This window comes from Gossypium hirsutum, chromosome D11 (assembly GCF_007990345.1).
Source record: "Gossypium hirsutum isolate 1008001.06 chromosome D11, Gossypium_hirsutum_v2.1, whole genome shotgun sequence".
Lineage (NCBI taxonomy): Eukaryota > Viridiplantae > Streptophyta > Magnoliopsida > Malvales > Malvaceae > Gossypium > Gossypium hirsutum.
In genome coordinates this window covers 60,136,192-60,161,386 of record NC_053447.1, presented here as the reverse complement: position 1 = coordinate 60,161,386, position 25,195 = coordinate 60,136,192, and the positions used below count along the sequence as shown (strand labels likewise).

General features: G+C 33.8%; 1 protein-coding gene and 1 non-coding gene across 4 annotated transcripts in view; one reads left to right on the top strand and one right to left on the bottom strand.

Moving 5' to 3' along the window:
* Positions 1 to 1,071: 1,071 nt before the first annotated feature.
* LOC107933845 (uncharacterized) overlaps positions 1,072 to 25,195 on the top strand; it is a 72,970-nt gene continuing 48,846 nt past the window's right edge. Inside the window, exons 1-9 of one of the 3 annotated variants that reach the window (XM_016866138.2) lie at positions 1,272 to 1,400; positions 1,475 to 3,877; positions 4,175 to 4,657; positions 5,050 to 5,778; positions 6,148 to 6,957; positions 7,065 to 7,526; positions 7,945 to 8,319; positions 8,420 to 8,929; positions 9,045 to 9,921. In XM_016866138.2, the coding sequence (XP_016721627.1) occupies positions 1,350 to 1,400; positions 1,475 to 3,877; positions 4,175 to 4,657; positions 5,050 to 5,778; positions 6,148 to 6,957; positions 7,065 to 7,526; positions 7,945 to 8,319; positions 8,420 to 8,929; positions 9,045 to 9,173 (5,952 nt within the window). In that variant the 5' untranslated portion in view covers positions 1,272 to 1,349 and the 3' untranslated portion in view covers positions 9,174 to 9,921. Of the gene's footprint in view, positions 3,878 to 4,174; positions 4,658 to 5,049; positions 5,779 to 6,147; positions 6,958 to 7,064; positions 7,527 to 7,944; positions 8,320 to 8,419; positions 8,930 to 9,044; positions 9,922 to 25,195 lie in introns of those variants that run through there. The other 2 variants (XM_016866137.2, XM_041104620.1) reach the window with 2 other exon arrangements.
* Positions 22,511 to 22,617, bottom strand: LOC121223888 (small nucleolar RNA R71). Its single transcript, XR_005921354.1, has one exon. It is a non-coding gene; the product is annotated as a small nucleolar RNA R71 (small nucleolar RNA).

Sequence of the window (25,195 nt, the reverse complement as noted above, 5' to 3'; positions counted from 1 at the left end):
TTAGGTATGTCTGTAAAAAAAAAAAGACTGTCAATGTGAGTTTAGCGATGAGTGCTCGATGATGAAGTGGTGATGTAGTTTGGGTCTAGTAAAGTTGGGTATCGATTTGTTATGGTATTTGAGATTGTGAGGTTTGGGTGAGAGTATAAGAACAATGAAAAACTTGAAGATGAATGGGGAAGGAGATGAGGGGATGATTGTTGTTTTACAAAGTTTGAACTCTTTTGTTTACTTGACCAAAAAATGTAGTAAGATGATAAAAAATTGAACTTTTTTTCTTATAATTTTTTTAATCGCAATGTTATGCGATTGCATAAATCAAAAGTAGGAGCATTTTGTGGATTTTTTGAATGATTTTGAATTATAACTAAGAAAAAAATTACTTATTTTGATTTTGGGTCTTGATTGTTTTTTTTTTTGAATGTTTTATATGTTTGAATATGCTATTTATAAATTTGTAGAACTTAGACTAAATTGAAAAATATGTAAATATTAAGGGTTAAATTTCTTGAATTTTAGAATTAGAATCAAATAGCAATTAATCCTTTATGTAATTTTATATATATATTTTAAATATTTTATATTTTATGTCCTTTTATAATAAATTATATATATTTCAAGTTCTTAAATTTTTTGAATTTGGACTAAATTGAAAAAAATGAAAATCTTGAGGGTTAAATTTGTTAATTTTTTTAAAATTAGGACCAACTTGATAGAATGTGTAAAATGTTAATGGTTGAATTTATTATTATATTAATCAAAAGACTAACAGGTTAGCATTTCATTCAATGACCAAAATATTTTAATAGTAGAGTGATTAAAATGACAATTAATCTTATGGAAGTAGCTAAATTAACAACAACAACAAAAACCGGTGACCAAAATAGGAGGTCAACAAAACTTGGGTGATTATCTAAATAGATTACCCTTTAAAAAATTTAGAAATATTATTAAATGTTTTTTTAGAATTATCAAACTAATATTTTAATTATAATTCAGAGGTTAAATTGATTATTATTGTGTCAAGATCACTCACCCTCTTTATAGAAGTTAATAGATAAGTTGATAAATAATTATGTATTTTTTAAAATTGAAGTTCACAGTCATTCTCTGTTTTCTTTTGCTGGTTCTTTGACTTCTAATCTGAAGTCTCACAGAGTCGAAGGCAACAGTCCATATCCAATTCCATGCCATTCAGAATTTCTATTTCATATCCGCTAATGGCTTCTTCACATCATTTTTGATTTCTTCTTGCTTGCTTCTTTCCTTTTACTAATTTCTTTCTTGCCTCTTTTTTACTTTCTCTGTCCGTCATTTGTAACCCCAAAGCAAAAAAAGAAAAAAAATGGATGCAATTGGTACTGGTGCTGCTGCCAATGTCTCTTCCGAGGCTGCCAAAGGTATTTTCCACCAAGTTAAACGTCATATTAGATATGTAATCTTCTACCAGAAAATTGTTGACAAGTTCGAGCAGAAACACAGGACGTTGATTGCAAAAAGAACAAGTGTGCAGCAAGATGTTGATGTTGCAGAAAGGAACGGGGAGAAGATTAAAGCCGATGTCCTGGATTGGTGCCACCGAGTGGAGAAGGTTGTCACTGAAAAGGAGAAGAAAGTGAAGGATCTTGAAGTCAAAGCGAAGACCAAGTGCTTCTTTGGCTTGTGTCCCAACATCAAGTCTCGCTACCAGCTTAGCAGGAAAGCTGAAGAAGCTGCTGCCACTTTTGATGAGCTTATCAAAGATTGCCAATTTGAGCGCGTGGGATACCATGATGTTCCTGGACCCATAGTCCATCCAGACTTTGAGGCATTTAAATCAAGAGAGGAGGTTTTCGATGATATCATGGAGTCACTGAAAGATGCAACAACAGGCATGATTGGAGTGTACGGGATGGCTGGTGTGGGCAAAACATCGCTGGTCAAAGAAGTTGAGAGACAACTCCATGAGGTTAAGTTATTCGATTCAGTAGTCAGGGCAATTGTATCTCGAATTCCTGACATTAAGGAAATCCAAGACCAAATAGCATACTCATTGGGTTTGAAGCTTGAAGAAAACAGTCCGGTTGTAAGAGCCCGTAGATTGTTTGAAAGGTTAAGGAAGGATAAAAATGTTCTTATTATTTTGGATGATCTTTGGAAGGAACTGGATCTAGAGGAAGTCGGAATTCCATTTGGAAGTCGACACAAAGGATGCAAAATACTGTTGACCTCAAGAGATCAAAATGTTCTAAGCAATGGGATGGATGCTACAAAGACCTTTGCAATTGGTGATTTAGAAAACGAAGAAGCTTGGGAGTTCTTTAGGAAGATGGCCGGGGACAGTTTTGAAAGTGATGAGGAGCTGCGATCTACAGCAATTAATGTAGCCGAGAAATGTGCAAGATTACCACTCGCCCTTGCAACTGTTGCAAGGGCGTTGCGAAATAAACCTTTATTGTTTTGGAGTGATGCTTTACAACAATTACAGAGGCCTTACTTAGAAAAAAGCTCGGATGATATATCTGCTAAGGTACATTCGGCTATTGAGTTGAGTATCAATCATTTACCGAGTGAAGACCTCAAGCAGATTTTCCTGCTTTGCAGTTTACTGCGTCACGTTAGGATTGAAGACTTGTTGAGATATGCTCTTGGTTTGGGTCTAATTAAAGGAGTCAACACCATGAAAGCAGCACGAGATAGGCTGTTAAAAATGATGAGTACCCTCAAAGAATCTTGTTTGTTGCTTGATAGTAAAAGTACCAATGAGGAGCACTTTGATGTGCACGATCTTACTTATATTGTGGCCAAATCAATCGCTTCAAAGGACAATCAAGTACTTGCTTTAACAGAGGAGGATAATGATGAGGATGAGGATGAGGATGTTGTAGCAGATTGGCTAAATAGAGAGTCAATGAAAGAGTGCAACAAGATTATTTTGCAGCATCCTAGTATCAACAAGCTTCCTGACCAGTTGAATTGTCCACAGCTTTTTCTTTTCGTTTTATTCAGCAGGGATCTCTCCTTGACTTTGCCGGATAACTTCTTCAAGGAAGCAAAAAGTCTTCAAGTCTTAGATTTGACTTACATGCATTTTTCTTCTTTACCTTCATCAATTGGTCTCCTAACTAGCCTCAGTACATTGTGCCTAGATCAATGCAATTTGGGAGATAACCTAACCATTATTGGAGCGCTCAAGAACTTAAATGTGCTTAGCCTTTCGCAATCTGATATCAAAATTGTACCCAAGGAAATTGGGCAATTGTTGAAGCTAAAGTTGTTAGATGTAAGTGGTTGTACTAAACTCAAAACAATTTCTGCTGACGTCTTGCCAAGTTTGTCAAAGTTAGAAGAATTATATATGGGTGGCACTTCTATTCAATGGGGACAACCCAATGCTAGTCTTGCTGAACTGAACACACTCTCTCATTTGTCCACTTTAGAAGTTCAAATTCCGGAAGCCAAGGCTGCCCCAGAGGACTTCTTTCAAAAGTTGCAAAAGTTGGAAAGATACAAGATTTTCATAGGAAAGGAATGGGAGCGGTTTGGCAACTCTCAATATTCAAGAACCTTAAAACTCAGGCTAAACAAAAGCATTGATGATTTGGATCATGGAATTAAGAAGTTGGTAAAGAGAACTCAATATTTAGAATTGGATGAATTGAAAGGTGTAAAGATTGCACTGAAGGAGTTAACAGATGAGGAAAGGTTATCACATTTGCAGAATCTGCATATCCAAAATGGTTTGGATATTGAATCTATCACTAATGATAGAAATGAATTTCCGGGATTGCAGTCCTTGACATTGCAGGGTCTTCCTCAACTCGTTAGCTTTTGCTCTCAAGACAAAATCGATGCTACCTCATTGCCTCAACGTGAATTGCCACTTTTCGGAGAAAAGGTATCTATAATTCAATATCTTTCAAGGCTTTCTTTCCTTTTTCCGAATCATGCCGTATTGCTCTTGTGTTCTTGCTTAGTTACGTGGTATTTTTTTTTTCCCCTTTTTCTGATCATATGATGGGTTCTTCTGTCCCCAATACTCTCAACATATTTTATATTTACTAGAAATTTTCTATTATATGGCACTTTTTTTTGATCGGCGGACTTTATTATTTGGTAATTGCAAGAATAGAATTATATATATATATTTACAATATTGATTTGAAAGTAGAATTAACTATGTGTATGGTTGTAGATATCGTTCCCTTCCTTGGAGAAATTGCAGTTATCATCGCTTAATGTTACAAGGGTATGGCAGAACCAGTTGTCAAATGTATCTTTTTACACTCATGAGAAGTTAACCACATTGAAAATCGAGGGTTGTGGAAACATAAAATACCTGTTATCATTTTCTATGGCTAAATATCTAGTTCATCTCAAATATTTTGAGGTAACTAAGTGCAACTGCTTAGAGGAGATAATCCTTTGGGAGGATATAGAAGAAGAAACTCAGGTTGCCATGACTTTATCATTATTTCCTCAGTTAAAGTCCTTAGAGCTAAAGGATCTTCAGCATTTGCGTGGATTTTGCTTCAATTCTCAAAATAAAGTTATTGAATTTCCATTTATGAAGTCAATGACGATATACAACTGTCCAAACTTGGAGAGCTTCATATGTAGATATACAAGGGAAGGGAACCAACGAATCTCTAGTCAAGGTGATCTGTTTGACAATAAGGTGGGTTAATTCTTAAATTGTAGGTTTACTCATTTTCTCCTTGTTGGCTTTGGCTTTAATGTTATAATGGAAAGAATATTGAAGAGATGAAAAATTAAAGTAAAAAGATAGAAAACATTTATTCTTGGTTCATAGAATGTGGTCGATAAGATAGATGAAAAAATTGAAAGATAAAGGTAAATTTCACTTGTCATCTTTTGGTACAGTTGAAAATGACTTTTTGAAAATACATATTTTAAGACTACCAAACATTTCTCTTATTTATTATTTCAATTTCGAATAATTTGTCTGTATGCATTAGAATAAAAAACGAGCATTTCTTTTATTTTTTTCCTCTTAAATTTTTAGAAATTTATTTATTTTCTAATTTCATTATATTGACATGAGTGCAGGTTGCATTTCCCAATTTGGAGAAAGTGATTATTTCCTTCTTGAGAAAGAAGAAGATGATATGGCGGAACCCACTTCCACCAAATTCATTTCCCAAACTACAAGTATTGGCTGTTGACGGATGTGATGAGTTGTTAACCATTTTTCCATCTAATATGCTGATAACATTTCAAAGGTTGCACGATCTATTCGTAGTGAATTGTGGTTCCTTACAACAAGTATTTGAAATCATGCATGAAGAAAACGAAACCGCTTTACCTGCAACCGCTCAACTAAGAAAATTGCATATTGGAGGATTACCAAAGTTGAAATATATTTGGAAAAGTGATCCCAAAGGAATTTTTTCATTTAAAAAAATCTGTTCAATAAATGTTTGGGACTGTCCAAGTTTGAAGAGTGTATTTCCAGCCTCAATAGCCAAAGACCTACCAAAACTTGGTTATCTTGCAATATCTCATTCTGGAGTGGAGGAGATTGTTTCCAAATTAGAGGAAGGATCAGATTCAGAAACAGCAGTCAATTTCGAGTTTGATCAACTATACGACCTTATACTTGGGAATCTACCAGAATTGAAATGTTTCTACCCGGGTAAGCATACTGCAAAGTGGCCAATGTTAAGCAAGTTGGAAGTAGTTGAGTGTGGGAAAATGAAGATATTGGGTACACATCTGAACACTAACAATGGGCAACTTGACTCCCCAATCCATCCACCACTTTTCTTGGTTGAAAAGGTATGAACTCTAAAAACTTACTTTTTTTTACTCTAATTAACAAACAAAGGAAATTCTCTTAAATTCTAAATCATGAACCTAAACCATAAACCATAAATCCAACAATGAACTCTAAAATCTAAAATCTTAGATTAAACTCTAAACCATCAAATTAATTTACTATTATTATTGGGTTTTTATTTATTTATTGATTAACACAAAAATTTATGATAATTAAGGTTGAAATATTATTTAGAAAAATTAATTACTGATGAAGAGAGTATTAAGAAGTTTTTGAAAATATATGATGTTTCATTTATGTAACAGATGCTATTCTTAGTTTGAAGATGAACATATTGACTCCAAAATTGCTTTCTGATTGGTTTTCAGGTCATCCCTAAACTACAACATTTGGCATTAGATAGTGATTACATTGCAATGATAAGTGATGGTCAATTTTCAAGCAGGCCTTTCCATGAAATAAAAGTTTTTGAAGTGCATGGCCATGCTTTCCGAATTTCTTTCCTTGAGAGATTCTACACTCTTGAAAGCCTTATTATCACTTCTTGTGAAATAAAAGAGCTATTCTGTTCTGAAAGAGATACCGGTAATGACGAGATGTATGCTGGGCGTTTGTCAACAATTAGAAACTTAAAATTGGTAGCTCTTGATGATCTAAACAATTATTTATGGAAGCAAGATGTACAAGTGGACCACATTCTACCCAAACTTGAGACTCTTGAAGTTCACGATTGTGAGAATTTGATCTGCTTAGGATCATCCTCAGCATCATTTCAAAATCTCACCACATTGGATGTGTGGAATTGCGAAGCAATGAAATACTTGGATACATGTTTAGCAGTCCAAGGTATGGCCCAACTTAAGAAGTTGAGGGTAAGAGACTGCATTTCAATGAAGGAAATAGTTGCAACTGAGGGAGGTGAAGCAACTTGTGACATTTATTTCAGCAGGTTGAGAAGTTTGGAACTTGTGAATCTACCGCGACTTAAGAGCTTTTGTTCTGGCAGCCACACATTTAGATTCCCATGTTTAAAGGGATTAATTGTGAGTGGTTGCCCTGAATTGGAGATATTTTGTAAGGGAGTTTTAAGTAATCCACCATTATTGCTATGTGGAAAAGATAATGGACATTGGTGTAGTGACCTTAACAACACCATCCAAGAAATGTATTCAATAAAGGTACTATTGTATATTCCATAATGTCATTCTTTCTTTCATATGGTTTGGGTTGGCTTCGTTCTAACCTTTATGAACTTTAATCCTTGTTTCTTTGTTGGATTTTGTAGGCTGGGTTCGAAGCTATCGAGTATTTAGTCCTCTCTGAATTTTCCAGGTCAATTGAAATATGGAAGGAGAACGTTCATGGAAGTTTAGATTTCAAGAACCTTAAGGTTTTAGAAGTTTATGAGTGTAATACCATGACATACATATTTAGCGTATCCATGGCTTTAGATCTTGTGCAACTAGAAGACATAAAAGTGAAACAATGCCCTATGATGGAGCAGATTATCAAAGGAGCAGAGGAAACTGAAATGGATATACTCTTGTTACCCAAGCTTCGGGAGATAAGACTTAAGTCATGTTCAAGGTTGACAAGTTTTTGTATGGGAAGTATTACCCTGGAATGTCCATCTTTAAATGAAATCGCAGTCAAAGATTGCCCAAAGATGTATGCAATGGCATCTACAAGGGAGCAAGAGGATATAGAGATAGTTGGCAGAGAAAAGACACCCTTTTTCAATCATAAGGTTAGTCTCTTCTCTTTTGTTTAGTGTTTTAACTTTTTAATTTATTTGGGTGAAAACTTAAATTAAATAATAGAATAAGAAAGTAGGGTACATATTTTCTACGGATAGAAACTAAAAATGTCGTATGTTAAAGATTGTTCAAATTCAATGTTATAACTAATAGTGTAAGAGTATGTTATAACAATGCCAAAATGTAATAAATAATAGTTTTTAATGATAATTCAAATGTAATGAAATTAATTCCTTAATCTTGAGAAAAAATAGAAAAAAAAAAGTCTGACCATTAATTAAATACTTGTTTTTAATGATAATTCAAATTGTTTTGTTTTGATAACAAATGCTTTAGCATTAATCAATGAGTGTATGTATTTATCATCACAAGCATGCATAATTCATGCAATGAGGATTTTGTCTGCAGGTTTTGTGTGCCCGCTTGATGTTCTTGAACCTATCATCAACTAACATAAAAAAATTATGGCCTGATAAACCAGACAGGGCTATATCCTCTAATGTTCTTAACTTAAAATACTTATCTGTGAAGCGTTGCCACAATTTGGAATATCTATTCCCATCCTTTTTAGTCAAAAATTTTGAGCGGCTCCATCAACTTAGCCTTCTTGATTGCAAAAACATGGAAGAAATAATATTTACAGATGGATTAGCAGCAGGAGAAGGGATACCTCAGATTTACTTGTTCACTAAGCTACAAATACTGGAGTTCATTAGGCTTCCAAAACTAAGGACATTCTGCCATCAAGAAAACTCAGAGACCAATACTCTCTTCAACCAAAAGGTGGTATTCTTTTTTTGTTTTTTTGTAGTAATATTACTTTTCATATCTATGTAGAATTCTAACTTGTTTTCCTCATTAACAACTTAAATAATTCCCACAGGTTGCGTTTCCTAGCTTGAATGATTTGAGAATTGTAGGCATGGGAAAGTGTAGAAAGATATGGCATGATAAACTCACTATGGGTTCATTTCATGAATTAACCTTCCTTGTGGTGGAACACTGTGACAAACTTTCGAATGTTTTACCATTTGATATGGTGGAAAGACTTGAAAAACTAGAAGGTCTGGAAATATCGGAATGTGAGTCGGTAGAAGAAATAATTGGACTCGCTGACGATCGTGGACTCAACTCAAATGAATCAATTGAGCTCAAATCAACTACCAAGTTTCTGTTTCCTAAAATAAGACGGCTGATACTTCATAAGCTACCCAAATTGAAGGGCTTGTACTCCAAGGTGCATACTACAGATTGGCCATTGTTAAAACAATTGGAGGTGTGTGAATGCAGCAAGGTGGAGACATTCGCTGGGGAGTATATCAACTTTAGAGAAACACAAGGAGAGAACCACTCCATTATCTCTGTTCAACAACCCCTATTTTGGGTCACTAAGGTAAGATCTCATAAAAGAAACTAAATAAAAGGTCAATCTAAACAGATTTGCATATTTTATCAATCACTTTAGAAGATTTGCTTTTATTTAATATATATATGGTTCTTAATTTCAGGAAACATTCCCCAATTTAGAAGAATTGGTTTTGGTTCGGAATGGCAATATGAAGGTATGGCATGGACATGGAGCAGACCCGAAACAGTATTGGCCCAAACTAAGAAAGTTTGATTGCCCCGAAACATGAATTACTATCTCAGATTGTTTCATTTAGTCATTACCAAATCTTGAATACCTTTCTTTTGGCAAAGGGCTACCTTCAATGGATTATTTCCATGTGAAGGAGTAAGAGATGAAAACGAACGTGCAGGAACACTTGCTTGCTTGAAGGAGTTAAGGTTGTATTATCTTCCTGAGTTGACACATATCTAGAAGAGCAAACTATCACTTGCAGAAGTTTTCTACAAGTGTTGGGATGCGGAAAATTAAAGAATTTAGTGCCATCTTTTTTGTCATTCAAACATTTGACAACTGTAGAGGCATCAAAATGCCATGGATTCAGAAATTTAGTAGCTTTCACAATAGCTAAAAGCATGGTGTAACTCACAAGAATGAGTGTTAGTACTGATTGCCAAAAGTTAGAAGAAATCATAGCTTTTCTACATTGATGAAGTCATGGATGGCATCGTTTTCTCCCAACTCAAGTCTTTGGAACTTGGTAGTCTTTCAAGGCTCTGCTCAGAGAATTATACCTCAGCATTCTCCACTTTGACATCGGAAGCCGCATGTTAACAGTTTTGAGATGAGATTCCAAAAGTCTTTTGAGTAAAAAAAAGCTTAATTGCTTTTATTGATGTTGTGAATATAATTAGATATATAGTGTTAGAGTTTACTTCTTTCCCTAGTTAAACACTTGTAACTAGTAAATATGTATGATATTCTTACGTGTAAACTGATAAGTTTTTCCCTCAAATACCACTTTTGTCACAATTGAATTAGTGAGTCGTACTTAATTGAGAATGAACATTGTGAAGGGTGGAGAAAATGATTTAAGAGGACAAAGGCCAATCTTATGATCACTAGTGGCACTGGCATTATTTTCTTAGGATAGAAAGAAACAACTCAGAGATTCGCTTTCCAACTCTTTCCATTGAAAGGTAATGTCCCATTTTTGTTTTCTTGTATCATTGCTTTCTTTCATGTCTTTTTTATTGTTCATTTTTGTTAAATATTTGATTCCCTATTCTTGTTGTACTACTTGTTTTTCTCTAGCAAACTAACCTTGCTTAGAGGAACAGAGCATCACGGGTGTGGGAAACTGGAGAAAGATATGGCACAACCAGTCAACTAACTTTGTGAGTCTATATCTTACATATGTGTTTGATTGAAGGAGAAAAAACAGAACTTTGGAATTCTTTTTACATTTTCATGTAAGGGGATAAATGATGAAATTACAGTGGATGCAAATAATAAACATGCCAGCAATTTACATGCAGCGACAATCACTCAATCCATTGCTATGGAAAGATCCTTAAATCTGTAATTTCCTGAACTTATTACATCCTTCTACTTTATAGGCTATTCATATGGAAGAGTTTCAGCTCAAGGATACATACTACAGAAAGGCCAATATTGAAGGAAGAGTGGAGATATTTGCTTTAGAAAAGTATGAGTTTCAAAGAATCACAGAAATGATTTTGTGTTCCATGAGTGTTAAAAATATCATACTTTAAGTATTGAGCTTAAGCATAAAATGTAGTTTAATGGCAGAAATTGATTATTTCACCTACCATTTTGGCACAGTCGCTTTATAAAGAGTTATGGAAGATGCCCCTTTCATTGCGAGTTCAAATGCTGTCTACTAGAGTATGTTGCTGCTGCTCAGTTGCAGCCATATTCATTGATCTAAAGTTGGTATTTCACTTCCTAGCTATGTTACTCCAACTTTGAGTTTGAATGTCAGATAAGAGCATATTTCTAACAATGATATGTTCCATTTCTTTTATATTCTTTTTCGTCTTTGCAAGTCATATTTTCATACCTAAGTCCGGAAATGCATCCCATAATCTAGCCTATCAGTGTGCTGTACATGAGCGATTGCATTTTAATTTGTAACTTTAGTTGTTAGTGTTGAACTGAATTACAAGTATCTTTTAACAATCGATGAAAATCAAAGTTTCATGATTTTCCTAACTACTTTTATTGCGGTAATTTCAACTCTTTAAGAATATTTAGAACCCAGAAATTCCTTCCTTTATGATTTTCCAATCTTTAAAATTTTAACTTAAAAAAACAGAAAATTCTTATGGAAAATTGGAAAAAAAAGTTTAAATAACATTAAACATTTAAAGCTTCTCTGCACTTTATTCTTTGCCTTCCAAAACCGTTTTGCTTCATTTTAACTTTTTTTTCTTTTCTTTGAAGAATTCTTTCTTTTTCTTTTTCAAAAATATGAAAAGAAGAAACATACATAAATTTGTTAAGAAATGTATAAATAATTTAATCAACAATTAGAACTTAAATATGGAAGCTCCACTTTCAAATAAATTTATCAAATAAGACACTAATTGCAACATGTATTGAAAAATGAAAAGTTGTCAGAGCAAAGATATCATTATACTTTGTCAAGATTTTAAGATCGAGCAAAATCTGATTCGATTCAAAAAAATAAAAAAAAAATTTAGATTTTCATCGAATCAAGTTATTCAAAAATTTCAAGTTAACTCAAATAAATAGTTCGAGTTTTGAGTTCAAGTCAAATTAAAATTTTACAATTCAAATAATTCGAATAACAAATTAGAATAAATACTCTTTTGGTCCCTGTCAGTATTGAAAATGTATAAATTAGTCACTCTCTCAGCAAAAATTAAAATAAATTTTAAAATTTCAAAATTAATATTTTTTAAAAAATTATAAATATTTTCAAAAAATCTAAAAAATTATATAAAGAAAATTATCAAAACCAACAAAATTCAAAAATTTATTACTCAATTCGACTAACTCTATTATTTCCAAATTTTTTTACTCAATTAGGCTAACTCGGTTAGAGACCGGCAAGACTCTAAACAACCAGTCATAAGAATTAAGAGTTTGACCTTCTAATGATCAAAACCTTAACTTCTGCAAATGATCAAAGCATTGATTCTACATTCTTAGTTTTATCTTCATGTTCTTTATTTTACCTTTTGATGCTTCCTTTGCCTTGTTGTCTTTGCCATTCATTGCTTCTTTTTTCCCTTCATTGCAAAGATTGAAACTCCATTTGCTCCATAGTTGATCATTCATCCATTTGCTCCACCATAGTTTGATCATTCATTCACTGCTATTTTGTTTTCGGTTTACTTTGTCTGCTTTACCAATTACTATAAATTGAACCCCCCCTAAAATGGAGTTTGTTTCTGGGTTTAAACGTTACATGTTGAATCCTGATGGTAAAGTTCAGAATCTGAAGGAACAAATTAAGGAACTGAGATATCAAAGAGACAGAGTGCAGCATTACATTGATGTTGCCAAGGAAAAGGCACAAGAGTTTGACCAAGATGGCCAGATTTGGGTGAATCACGCAAAAGAGAAAATCAAGGAAGAGTCAGAGACAATGAATAACCTTGAAGCGCAAGCAAAGAAGAGTTGTGTTGGATTTTTGAAGAATGAGAGGCTGAAACAGAAGCAAAAGATGAAAGATGGAGAAGTTAGTTTTTGGTGATCTGTTTCATTAAAAAATTGATGCTTAGTTTACATGAAAAACTATGCTTAAATAAGCTAAAATTAATAATAAAATATTACAACTTGGCTTAATTCAGTGACTAGATTCATATAACTTTCTTTTTCATTTGCTGGTTTCTGTCTAATGGCCTGTCAAAATGTTTAATCAAAATTTATCACAGTTTTAGTGCAAGTTGACAACTTGCAGAGTGAAGAGCTCGCAGGTGAGCTCGCATGCTTGGTGAACTCGTGATCTTGGCAAGCTCGCACATTTTTGTGAGCTTGTAGTTCTTGGTGAGCTCGCAATTCATAGTTCGTAGGTAAGCTCGCAGTCTTGGTGGGCTTGCATCTTTTGGTGAGCTCGCAGATATGGTGAGCTCGCAATCATGTAGGAGCTAGGTTTGCCAATGCATGGATGGCAACCTCGCAACACTCCTCCTTGGCCTCCATGTTGCGAACCCCAATATCATAACCTAGTTTTTCAAACTTCATCTTCCCAAGGGATTTTGTTAGAGTATCAGCAAGTTTGCATCTTAGCCTGCTCTCAAGCTTGTGCTTCGATGAGCTCGCATTTTTATGACCTCGCACTTTTGTAGCACATATTTCATTTAGCTTGTAGCTTGCACTTTCATAGTTCGACATCTATCAACACACATTTTTGCTGACTTCGCAACTTGCATTTTGGTGAGCTCGTAGGCTCACAGTTTATCCTGCTGCTTTCTACTGCATGATTGACCAACTTTGAACACTCTTTCTTGACCATTTTGCAACAAGCACCAATTTTTTTTTCTTGTGCAACTTCTTCAAAATTGTAGACTCCCATACTGCTAAGTCACATCTGTGATAAGTTTCAACAACAAACCTGGTATCTTTAACAGGAAAGTTATCAAAGCCTTTATCTAAATCTTTATCTTCAACATTAGTTATCTTCACAATTGTCTTTGGTTTGCACACTTGACTAAAGAACTTCTTGTTCACATGTCCCTGTCTTTTGTGCCAACTATATGATTTATCTATTGAACTGGTATAGGCTCTCAAGGCCATAAAATTCCAATCTAGTAGAAATCTTCTATTGTTCATTGAGACAATCAAAACTTCCTGTCCTAATGAATCAAATATAATGCAATATTTATCTTTGAAAACAATAATATATGTAATCGCCCAATTTTAGTTAAATTGGAACAGTGATTTCAGAACCACAAATCTGAGGTTAGAAAATTATTTTAATATTATTTTTGGTATTTACAACATGTGATTATATATGTGTGAAAGTTTCATAAAGAAATTTTACTATTTGAATGCTTAATTCGGTAAAAAGGACTAAATCGCGTAAAGCGTAAAAGTTATATTCTATAAGCTAAAGGTGTCTAATAGCTATAGAATATTAAAGAAAAGGTCCTTAAGTGTTAAATAGGCCATTTTTGAGTTAGTGGATGATAGCAGAGTGGCATTTTGTGTAATTATTAAAGTTTATAAAGGTTAATTAAGTAAAATAGTAATTAATGTTAAAAATAAACAAAACAAAATTATCATCATCTTCCATTACCATCTTCCACCGATTTTTAGAAGGGAAAGAATCCATTTTTGTGCAAAACATTCGAACAAGCTTGTAATCTCAATTAGGTATGCGGTTTTGTCCCATTTTTGATAGTTTTTACGTTTGGAGATCGTTGCTTCATGTTCTAGCTAGTCCATGCCCTAATTTTTGAATTGGTTGACGAATTTGTGAGTTTCCATTAATTATAACTTGATGTTTTTGAATCTTGATGATGGAAAATGAATAATTTTTGATAGATTAATATGTTTTGTAAAGTGATTTTTGACAAAAATGTTAAATAAGGATTAAATTGTGAAATATGTAAATTGGGTGGTTGAAATGTGAAATAAATAAAATTTTTGGGCTGCTAGGGGCACTATAGTAATTCTACTAAGCTTGGGTTATATTGAATTGTGCAAATTTTGTGTATTTGTTAAATTGGGACTAAATTGAATAAATGTGAAACTTTAGGGGCTAAAGTGCAAAAATGTCCAAATAGGTATTTTGGATGAAATTGAATGAATATGTGATTAAATGAGTTAAATTTGAAATCAATTAGATCAAAAAAGAAAGAAATCAGATTTAGATCGGGGGAAATCGAAAGTTGACAAGTAGTTGATCCAATCCGTTTATTTCCGTACGAGGTAAGTTCATAAGTAAATAAATATTTTTTTAATTCAAATGTATATGTTTTATACATTGCCGAATTGATTCATATTTGGATATACATTGTCAAATTGATTTGTATATAGATATACATTGCCGAATTGATTTGTATTTGAATATACATTACCGAATTGATTCGTATTTGGATATACATTGTTGAATTGATTCGTATTTGGATATACATTGCCGAATTTATTTGTATATAGATATACATTGCTGAATTGATTTGTAATTAGATATACATTACCTAATTGATTTGTATATAGATATACATTGCTGAATTGATTTGTATATGGATATACATTGCCGAATTGATTCGTATTTGGATATACATTACCGAATTGATTTGTATATGTATACATATATATTGATGAATTTATTTGAGCATTGGATGATTGATTTCGTGCATAAATTGATTTAATTACGAATTCGAAAGCTCTGAATGAACCTTAGGAAATGTATTGGATATTGATGTCATGATATTAGGACTTCTGAGGTGTGATTTCGTGTAAGACCATGTCTGGGACATTGGCATCAAAGTGAGAAAACGTGTAAGACCATGTTTGGGACATTAGCATCGTATATGATTCATATAAGACCCTATCTGGGATAGTGGCATCGATATGCGTTAACATGTAAAACCATATCCGGGATATGGCATTGTATGAGCTTTATATGAATTTCGTGTGTTCTTAACAATTCCGAATGTAAATATGTGCTAAATGGTTCAGGTATGTGTGAAGTTATATGTTCATGAAATATTAAGGTAAGTTTAGTACTTAATGTGATAATATGAATTTATATGGGTTAGTTAAATGTATATGTGTTTGAGATTCATTTGAATTAGACCTAGTTGAATTGAATTCTAAATATCATTGAGATGATTTATTTGCTTATGGCTTACTAAGCTTCCAAAGCTTACTTTGTGCATCCTTCCATTGCTTTATAGATACATAAAGCTAGCTCGAGCTCGGGGATCATCAAGGATTATCTTCACACTATCAATCGCCATTTCGGTATTTTGAAAGCTTGATATTGTGACATATGGCATGTATAGACTATGGCTAATTTTGAATTGTATATAAGTTGCCATGCGAAATGGCTTGTTAGATATACTAATTATTATGTATATTTGGTCATGTTATAAGCTCTTTTGGGAAGTATGTTTCAAAGTATATATGTATGATTTAGTTGGTAGATGTGTTTTGCTATAATGTAATATGAATCGATGTATGTTAATTGGTTCGAAATGTGAGTAGTAGAATGATTATGACTCAGTTAAATTTCAGTGTGTGAATTGGTTTGTGAAATTGGTTTGCACAGAAAAGAAGTATGGTTTGTATATGAGATATGATTAGTAGATATGAATTGTGATAAATGACTGTGTTAGACTGTGTTGTGTTAGGTAATGCCTCATAACCCTAATCTGACGACGGGTACGGGTTAGGGGTGTTACAATATATTTCTTCTCAATCAATTGACCAATGCTAAGGAGATTATGATCTATCTCAAGAATTAAAAGCACATTTTTAATTACTTTAGTACCTATAGAAGTGCTGATTAGCATATCTTCTTTTCCTACAGCTTCGATGTACTGACCATTTCCAACTCTAACTTTTGAAATGCAACTTCTATCAATCTGTTTGAAAATGCTTTCATCCGAAGTCATGTGGTTTATACAACCACAGTCAACCAACCAGTTTTTTCTTACTTTGTTGGAGGGTTCACACGGTGTCGCAAATAGGACTTCTCAAGGGGTAGCGAGTTTGGCTTCGCAGGAGGCAGTGAACACCAGTTCTTATTGATTTGATTCTTTTGTCTGTGCCTGAGCATTTTGTTGTTGTGCGTGCTTATTATTCTTGCACACTCTCTCCATATGACCAAATTGTTTGCAGCTTCTACATTGATTAACTGGCCTGAACCAACAATACCTCTTTAGGTGATTGGTCTTTTTGTATTGAGAACATAATGGATTTTTCTCCTTGCCACCATTTCTCCAATTATCCTCTTTCTTCTTTGTCCAGTCCTTCTTTTCTTCATTTTTTAAGGAGCTCGAACCTTTTCTATTTTTGGCTTGAAAGACTTCATCAACGTACCTTTATTCTTTATTTGCCCTTCTTTTTTCTTAAGCATACATAGCATTGATTAGTTCAAAGAGTGAGATGGTTGATAGATCCTTTGAATCTTCCAATGAGGATATCCTTGATTCATATCTCTCAAGAAGTGTGGTAATCACCTTATCAACTACTCGACTATCAGGGAAGATATTGTGGAAGCTTTAAAGGATCCTGATTTGAAGATCATTGGAGTAAATGGGATGCCCGGTGTAGGCAAGACCATGCCAGTGAAAGAAGCTGCTAGGAGAGCCAATGAAGAAACCATGCTTGATGAGGTTTTGATGGTAACTGTTTTATGGAATCCAAACGTAAAAAGAATTTAGGGAGAAATTACAGATGCACTAGGTCTGAAACTTGATAAGGATATTGTGTTTGCAAGAGAAATAGGACTAGAGAAATGGTTAAAGAAACAAGATAAGAGAGTTCTTTTAATTTTAGATGACATTTAGGATGGTCAAAGACTAGAACTGGAACAAGTTGGGATTGCTATTGAAGGTGACCAGAATATTGCAAATGAAGAAGATCTAGGACGACCATTACTACAAAATATTAGTGAAAATGGTTTTCAAAAATCCTCTGCTGTTAGATTCAAAATATTACTAACTTCCACAAATCCACAGTTACTCATTGACATGAAAACTGAAGAAATGTTCAATGTCCAAATGTTAACTAATGAAGAAGCAATAGAGTGGATTCAGAAAGTTATGGGCAATGCAGCAAACAAGCTTGGTTACTGACAACTACTGACTAAAGTTGTGAAAAACTGTGCAGGTTTTCCAGTTGCTATTTTAGCAATTGCAATTGCATTGAGAACACAAAACTTTAACTTGGTGGAGGCTTTGGAAAAAAGAACCAAAGCCAATTACAAAAAATGAAGAAGCGTTCAAAAGTGTTTACTTCACTTTAGAGAAAAGTTACAGCATGTTAAAGAAACCTCAATTGTAGTCATTTTTCCAACTCTGTGCCTTGCTGCCCCAGGGTTTTGACATTCATGTATTTGATTTGCTAAGATACAACTTGGGTTTAAGAATAGCAAGTAATGTTAGCACAATGGAAGAAGCCAAATAATGTTTGAATAAGCTCAAAGATGCAGGTTTATTACTCAGCAGTGACAACAATGAAATGGTGAAAATGCATGACATTGTTCGTGATGTTGCCATTTGGATTGCATCTGAAGAAAAGTAGATGTTTGTTATAGAGGATGAAATCCATATTGAAGAGCTGATAAAGAAAAGAAAACTCAATAATTGCACTGCCATTTTGTTGCCATACACTAGCATTAACAAGCTATCAGACAATCTTGAATGCCTTAGGCTAAAGTTGCTGGTTTTGTTAAACAAAAATCCATCGTTAGAAGTCCCAGACAATTTCTTTGAGCAGATGAATGAACTCTTGATATTAGATTTCACTGGTATGGATTTTGCTTCCCTACCTTCATCATTTACTTCTTTAAGAAACCTTCAAAGGTTACGTTTCAATGAATGTAAGTTGAATGACATCATAATTGTTAGGAACCTGAAGCAATTGTATACACTTAAAATTTTCAGTTCTGATATTCAAAGATCCCTTAGGAAATAGGGAGACTAACAAGGTTTAAGTCCTTAGACTTGAGTAATTGTTCTAAGCTTAAAGTCATTCCAGGAAAATCACATCAGGCCTGCCTTATTTAGAAGAATTAGTTATGCATAACAACTTTAATCAATGGGGTGTTGAAGGCAATGCCAGCTTTAGTAAATTGATAAATGATAAAACTAACATGTTTTAATCTTAATCTTAATGCGTTTTTGGATGATTATTTACGAAAACTAGTGAATTTGATGCTTCTAATCATTTTAATTCATGTCCTTATACTTAGGTGAGCATTTGGGAGCAAAATGAGCGAAAGTCGAGAGAAAGAGAAAATTTCAGGAGCCACAAGGGCTGGACACACGCCCAAGTGCCAGCCCATGTTGATTTTGCAACATGCTTCCCAAACACGCTGAAAAACACATTTTTTAGGCTTTTGAGCATTCTAAATTCTGTAAATACCAAATTGAATAAGAGATATGGGAGCCATCAGAGAAGATCGAAGAAACAACTCGAAGAACACAATTGGAGCCAACTCAGAGTAGATTTTTGTTAAGATCGAAGACGCCATTTTAATTTCTTTTGATGTTTTTATGAGTTTCTTTCTTTCTTCTAGTTTTTCTGACTTTGATATATTTTTATTCAGGATTATGAACTAATTCCCTAGATACCTAGGGAAGATAAAACTTATGATGAATTCTATTATTTAATATCTGTTTTACGTGATAAATACTTGATTCTTGTTCTCAATAATGTGTGTTTATTTCTTGTTTTAATATTTTTTGGATATTAATTCATGTTTAATATGAATAATTCAGTGGAGGAAAAGTCTTTGTTTAAGAGTAGATCTAGCATAATTGAGTGGAGTTGCATGCAATCCTAAAATAAGATGACATAAATCTACTGGATTAGAGTCAAATCTAATAATGGAATTCATAAATTGAGTTAATTCGATTATAGGGGTTTTAATTAGAAAGAGATTTCAATTAATCAACCTAGAGTCAATTGCTCTTACTTTCGAAGAGATATTAGCATAATTTAGGGATTTCTACAGATCAAGACACTAAGTGAATAAATCGTTTAATTCAGATTCATAATAATAGGTGAAGTCTAGGTGAATTCTTTCATGGGTATTGTCTCTCTCATTAGTTATCATTCGATTATTTTCCTTATTCATTCTTTGTTGAGTTATTAGTTAAATTAGTTTTGTAAATTTAGTTTTAAACACATCACTCCAATTTGTCGGCTAAGTAATAAGAAAATGTTAATTACTAATACTTTTAGTCCTCGTGGATACGATATCTCACCTCATCGTATCTATACTATTATCGATAGGTGCACTTGCCCTAGTCGTATATTTAGTTAGTAACATGAAGACACATCAAGTTTTTGGCACCATTGCCGGGGACTAAAATATTAGGAACAATTTAATTTTATTAATTAGCCATTATTTTATTTTATTTGATATTCATGTTTTAGTTTAATTTTTACATTCTACTTTTTTTATTTCATTTACTTTTGGCAGGTTCTCTTGGTTTATGACTAGAAGAAACCTGTTGGGACCTTTGCTTTTCGACAACGAAATTGAAAGTATAGCTCACAAAAATCGTAGAAAAATAAGGCAGAGTTGACAGAATTTAGTAGGCGAATAAGAGGATATTATTATTACTGAGGAGATAGGTGATAATCAGAATATTCACCTACCTCATGTAGTTGCTGCAGCTCCTGCTCCTTGGAAACACAAAGATTTATATACTTTTTCATACCTAATTTTACTTAAAATCATGCATTTTCGATAAAATTTTTGTCATAAAATAATTAATTTTTATAAAATAATTAAATTGTATTAAAAACTTTAACATGTTAATTTTTAGTCAATTTTACAATTATTTTTAGTGAATTTTGATTATTTTTGACTGATTCGTACAAAAGGTGAAAATTGACCCGGTAGACACCGTTAGAAGAACAAAATCGAGAAGCAATTCGAAGTAACAAGGAAAAATAATATCAAACCTAAGACAGTCCAAATATGTGTATTAATTCATAATATAATTAATTTTAATTTATTCCCAATTTAATTTGGGCTAAATAAATTAATTTTAATTAATTATGGAAAATAGGGCCTAGTTGAACCGTACTAGTTGAACCAAATTGAGCAAACCGAACCAGCCACCAATTGGGCAGCCCAGAATCATTCAAATGCTGACCCAAATTAGCATTTTTAGTTGATTAAATGAGCTACAAAAAGGCCCTTGGAAGACTTCCAAATTGCATTTAAACCTCACATTAAATTAAGGCTTTAAGAATTTGCCCCAGGCTAATTTTAGCAAAGTTGAAAGTCTCAACTTTGCCATGTAGAATGGCCGGCCATGAGGGGGCTCTTTCGCTACTAAAATTTTCTATTTTTGCTTCCCATTCAAATCATCCCTTATTCACATCTCTTCTCTCACAACTCTTCTCTCCTCTCTCACTTTTATCTCTCATTTTCCCATTCAAAGTTCCTTGCTCTTGTGCCGATTTCTCCTCTTGGGAAAGGGGTCTTCTTCATCCATTTTGGAGTAGCAATTGAGTGTTCATAGCAGCCTTGACTGGCGAGGACAACAAAGAAGGAAGAACGGAGCAACCTAGTCAAGCCACGGAAAACCACCAGATTTGATTCCTGTTCATTATCTCTTTAATTTTTGTTGGTTTTATGATGAACAAATCTATGAATATTTATGCTATTAGAATGATTAGTTTAATCAGCTTAGCTTGAATTTAATTCGTGTTGGGTTGATTGCGTTCTGTCCTCTTGATTTGTTAAATTTATGTTTATACTGTTATAGGCCTCGGTAAAATGTTTGACTAAGTAAAACCATGATTAAGTTATTTTTGCATTACAATTGTAAGATAACTAAAGATTTTATTATTTAAATACATTGAAATTGTAATTAATGGACACAGTACTTAATCAGTGCATGTTTAATTCTTCTAAGGTAGCTGAAGATTAGATTAGCATTGTATTTCGCGATACTTATGCCTTGCATAACTTGCAAGATTATTGTGATTAAACTGTTTCAAGGTAAGGATACTTTGTTACCTCACATAGTCTTTTATATGCTTATTTGGTTGAATTAATCATTTGAATCAACATAGGAATATGCGAGAGATTGTTTAATTTAATAAGTATGTATGTGCAATAACATGTTTATCTTTATAAATCTATTTTATCGGTCGAATTGACATAGGAATATGTACAAGAGATGAATGGATTTTTTATTTGTAAATATGTTCATAAGTTAGTGAATTACCGAGTTGCCATGATTTATTAGTAATAAGTATAAGCATAAGTTTAATGATTCTAAGGTAATGAAATGTAATTAATCTAACACAATTATATCATCTTGATTAAAATCAGCTTTTGAAATCGTGCATTAGAACTTTATTTTATTTTATTTTATTTACTTTGTTTCTAGTTTTTAATCATTTCCCAAATCCAAATATTTTTCTTTCACCAAATTGTTTAAACTTACTTTCATAAATAATTTTTTTACAGTCCCTGTGGGTACGATAGCTTAACATTTACTTGTCACTTTATTACTTGTTGTGTTGTGTACACTTGCACATTTTCGTCGTTCCACGCCTATTTCTCGTACTATGTACGATTATGGCAAGCCCACTCTGACTGGTGTTGAATCAAGTATTGTGTGACCCACCATTGCTGCAAATAATTTTGAACTGAAGCTGAATACAATTTAGATGGTACAACAGTATATTCAGTTCAATGGTTTGAAAGAAAAAGATCAAAATACTCATTTGGCTAATTTTTTGGAAATCTGCGACACTTTCAAGATTAATGGTTCCACTGATGACGCCATTCATTTACGGTTGTTCCTATTCTCGTTAAGGAACAAATCAAAATAGTGGTTGAACTCTTTACCACGAGGTTCCATTACTACATGGGCTCAAATGACTGAGAAATTTCTACTAAAATACTTCCCATCGGCTAAGACAACTAAGTTGAGGAATAACATATCTTCCTTTGTTCAGATCGACTTAGAGACAATATATGATGCATGGGAGAGATACAAGGATCTATTGAGACGGTGCTCTCACCATGGCTTACCTTTATGGTTAAAAGTTCAAACCTTCTACAATGGTTTGAACCCCTTAATGGGGTAGTTGATTGATGTAGTACTCGGTGGAACTTTGAACAATAAAACACCCGAAGCGGCTTATGAGTTTATAGAGGAGATGCCACTGAATAATTATCAGTGGCAAGTCATGAGGACAAAGCCGCTGAATGCAGCCGGTGTTTTTAATTTAGATGCAGTCACCATGTTATCGAACCAGATAAAAGTATTAAATAAGAAAATTAATTGTTTATATCTTTCTACACATGTACATCTAGTGATGCAATGCAATACAAATGGAGGTGGAACAAATAATCCAGAATGTTTACCCTTCGGTCCTAGCATAGAGAACGAGCAAATCAATTATATGAGTAATAATTTTAGACCTCAAAATAACCCTTATAGTAACAAATATAATGCAGGTTGGAGGAAATATCCCAATTTCACTTAGGGTGGTCAAGGAATTCAAAGAGCATAACCCCCTCCAGGCTTCCAACAACCAAATAAGTCAGCTTGCTAAACTAATCTTAGAACAACCACAAGGTAGCTTGCCTAGCAATACTGAAACTAACCCAAAGGAGTAGATTCATGCAATTACTATTCGAGAAAAAGAAGGGTTAGTTGAATCTGAACAAGAACTAAGGCAAGAAATTGTGGTGTATAACGATAATGCTGTGGAAGATAGGAAAGAGAAAAAGCTGATTGTCAAGGAATATAAACCTTGAGTGCCATATCCTAAGGCGTCAAAGAGAGACCTCACGAATGAACAATACGGTAAATTCCTCAAGCTCTTAAAGAAATTACATATTAACTTACTGTTTGTTGAAGTTCTTTCGCAGATGCCAAATTACGTCATATTTTTAAAGTAGCTTTTGGCAAACAAAAGGAAGTTAGATGACTCGTCGATGCTAGAGCTCAATGCAGTTTGCTTGGCCATATTACAAAATAAACTACCCAACAAATTCAAAGATCCAGAGAGTTTTACTATTCCTTGTCTCACTGGTAGTTTAAATAATAATGCCTTAGCTGATTTAGGGGCCATTATTAATGTCATGCCCTACAAAATTTTTAAACAACTAGGTCTTGGGAAACCTAAACACATTAGGATGAGTATTCAATTAGCAGATAGAACAATTGGGGTGTTATTGAGGATGTGCTTGTTAAAATAGATAAATTCATATTCCTCGTTGACTTTGTTATGTTGGACATGGATGAGGGTAGTGAGCTACCTTTAATTTTAGGTCGCCTCTTTTTAGCCATTGGCAGGACTATTATTGATGTTGGTATGGGTGAATTAGTACTTCGGGTATGTGACAAAACGATTACTCTCCAAGCACGTGATTCTGCTAAAATCTCTAGTGAACGAGATAGTATGAAACGTTCTGTTAATGTGAGTAACCATGTGGCTCAACCTTCATTGTAGGAAATCTCTCGTGAAAATGTAATGGAGCCATGTTTCAGTAAAGGTGACAAAAATAGAACAACTCATTAACAATGAATGGTGCAACTCAATGAACTATATGAATGGCGAACACATGTCAAGGAGAAATCGAGAAAACACGATGAAGAGCCAAAGCGACATCATGAGGAGCATATGAATGAACAAACTAATTTAAGGTTGGGGATAAAGTACTGCTAGACAAAACGGATCCATGAATTGCCTCTTCAGAACTTGATGCAAATGGATCAAACCCATTTACGGTATTGAACGTCTTCCCATATGGTACAGTCGAAGTAACTCATTTTGAATTAGACACATTTAAGGTAAATAGTACTTGACTCAAACCTTATCTTGGTAGAATAATTGATAACGAAAAATAAGAGCTTCGGCTCTATGAACCATCGTATTCGTGCATAAGGTAAAGTCAAGCTTAGACTCTAAATAAACGCTTCTCGAGAGGCAACCCGAGTGTTTAACCTCAGTTAATTCTTTTAATTTTATTGCATGCTAATTTAAAGTTAAATTTAAAAATGTGTGTTTAAAAATGTATGCATAAGGGAGCAAATGATAGAGTTACATAGTGTAAAAACATGGCCATGTGAGTCACACAGCCTGGACAAACAGGGGTGTCCTTAGCCGTGTGAATCCCGAGACTTAATTTTTCCAAAAGTCAATTGTAACATGACCTGAGGTGGTCCACATGGCTTGAAAACACGTCCGTGTGGCACAAACGGCTTAGGCACATGGGCGTGTGAGTATTGGAACTAATTTTTTAATTTTAATTTCAAGTCAACGGGTGACACGAGCAAGAGACATGATCCTGTGCGAGATACGGTAGGGACATACGGGCGTGTATGAGATCGTGTGACCCATACGGCCTCTCACATAGGCGTGGGAGAAGCAAAGGAAATCACACACGGGCGTGTCTGAGGCCGTGTGAAGACTAGGCTTAAGTTTTTTGAATTACACATAGTCTAAAAGAGTACCACACGGGCGTGTTGCCCAACACGAGTCTAAACACGACTATGTCTCCTTTATTACCCCCCAAACAACCCTAATTTCTTTGTACTTTTTCTTCTTCTCACAACCCTCCATAACCGTCGTTCGACTCTCTACCCACCAGTCTGA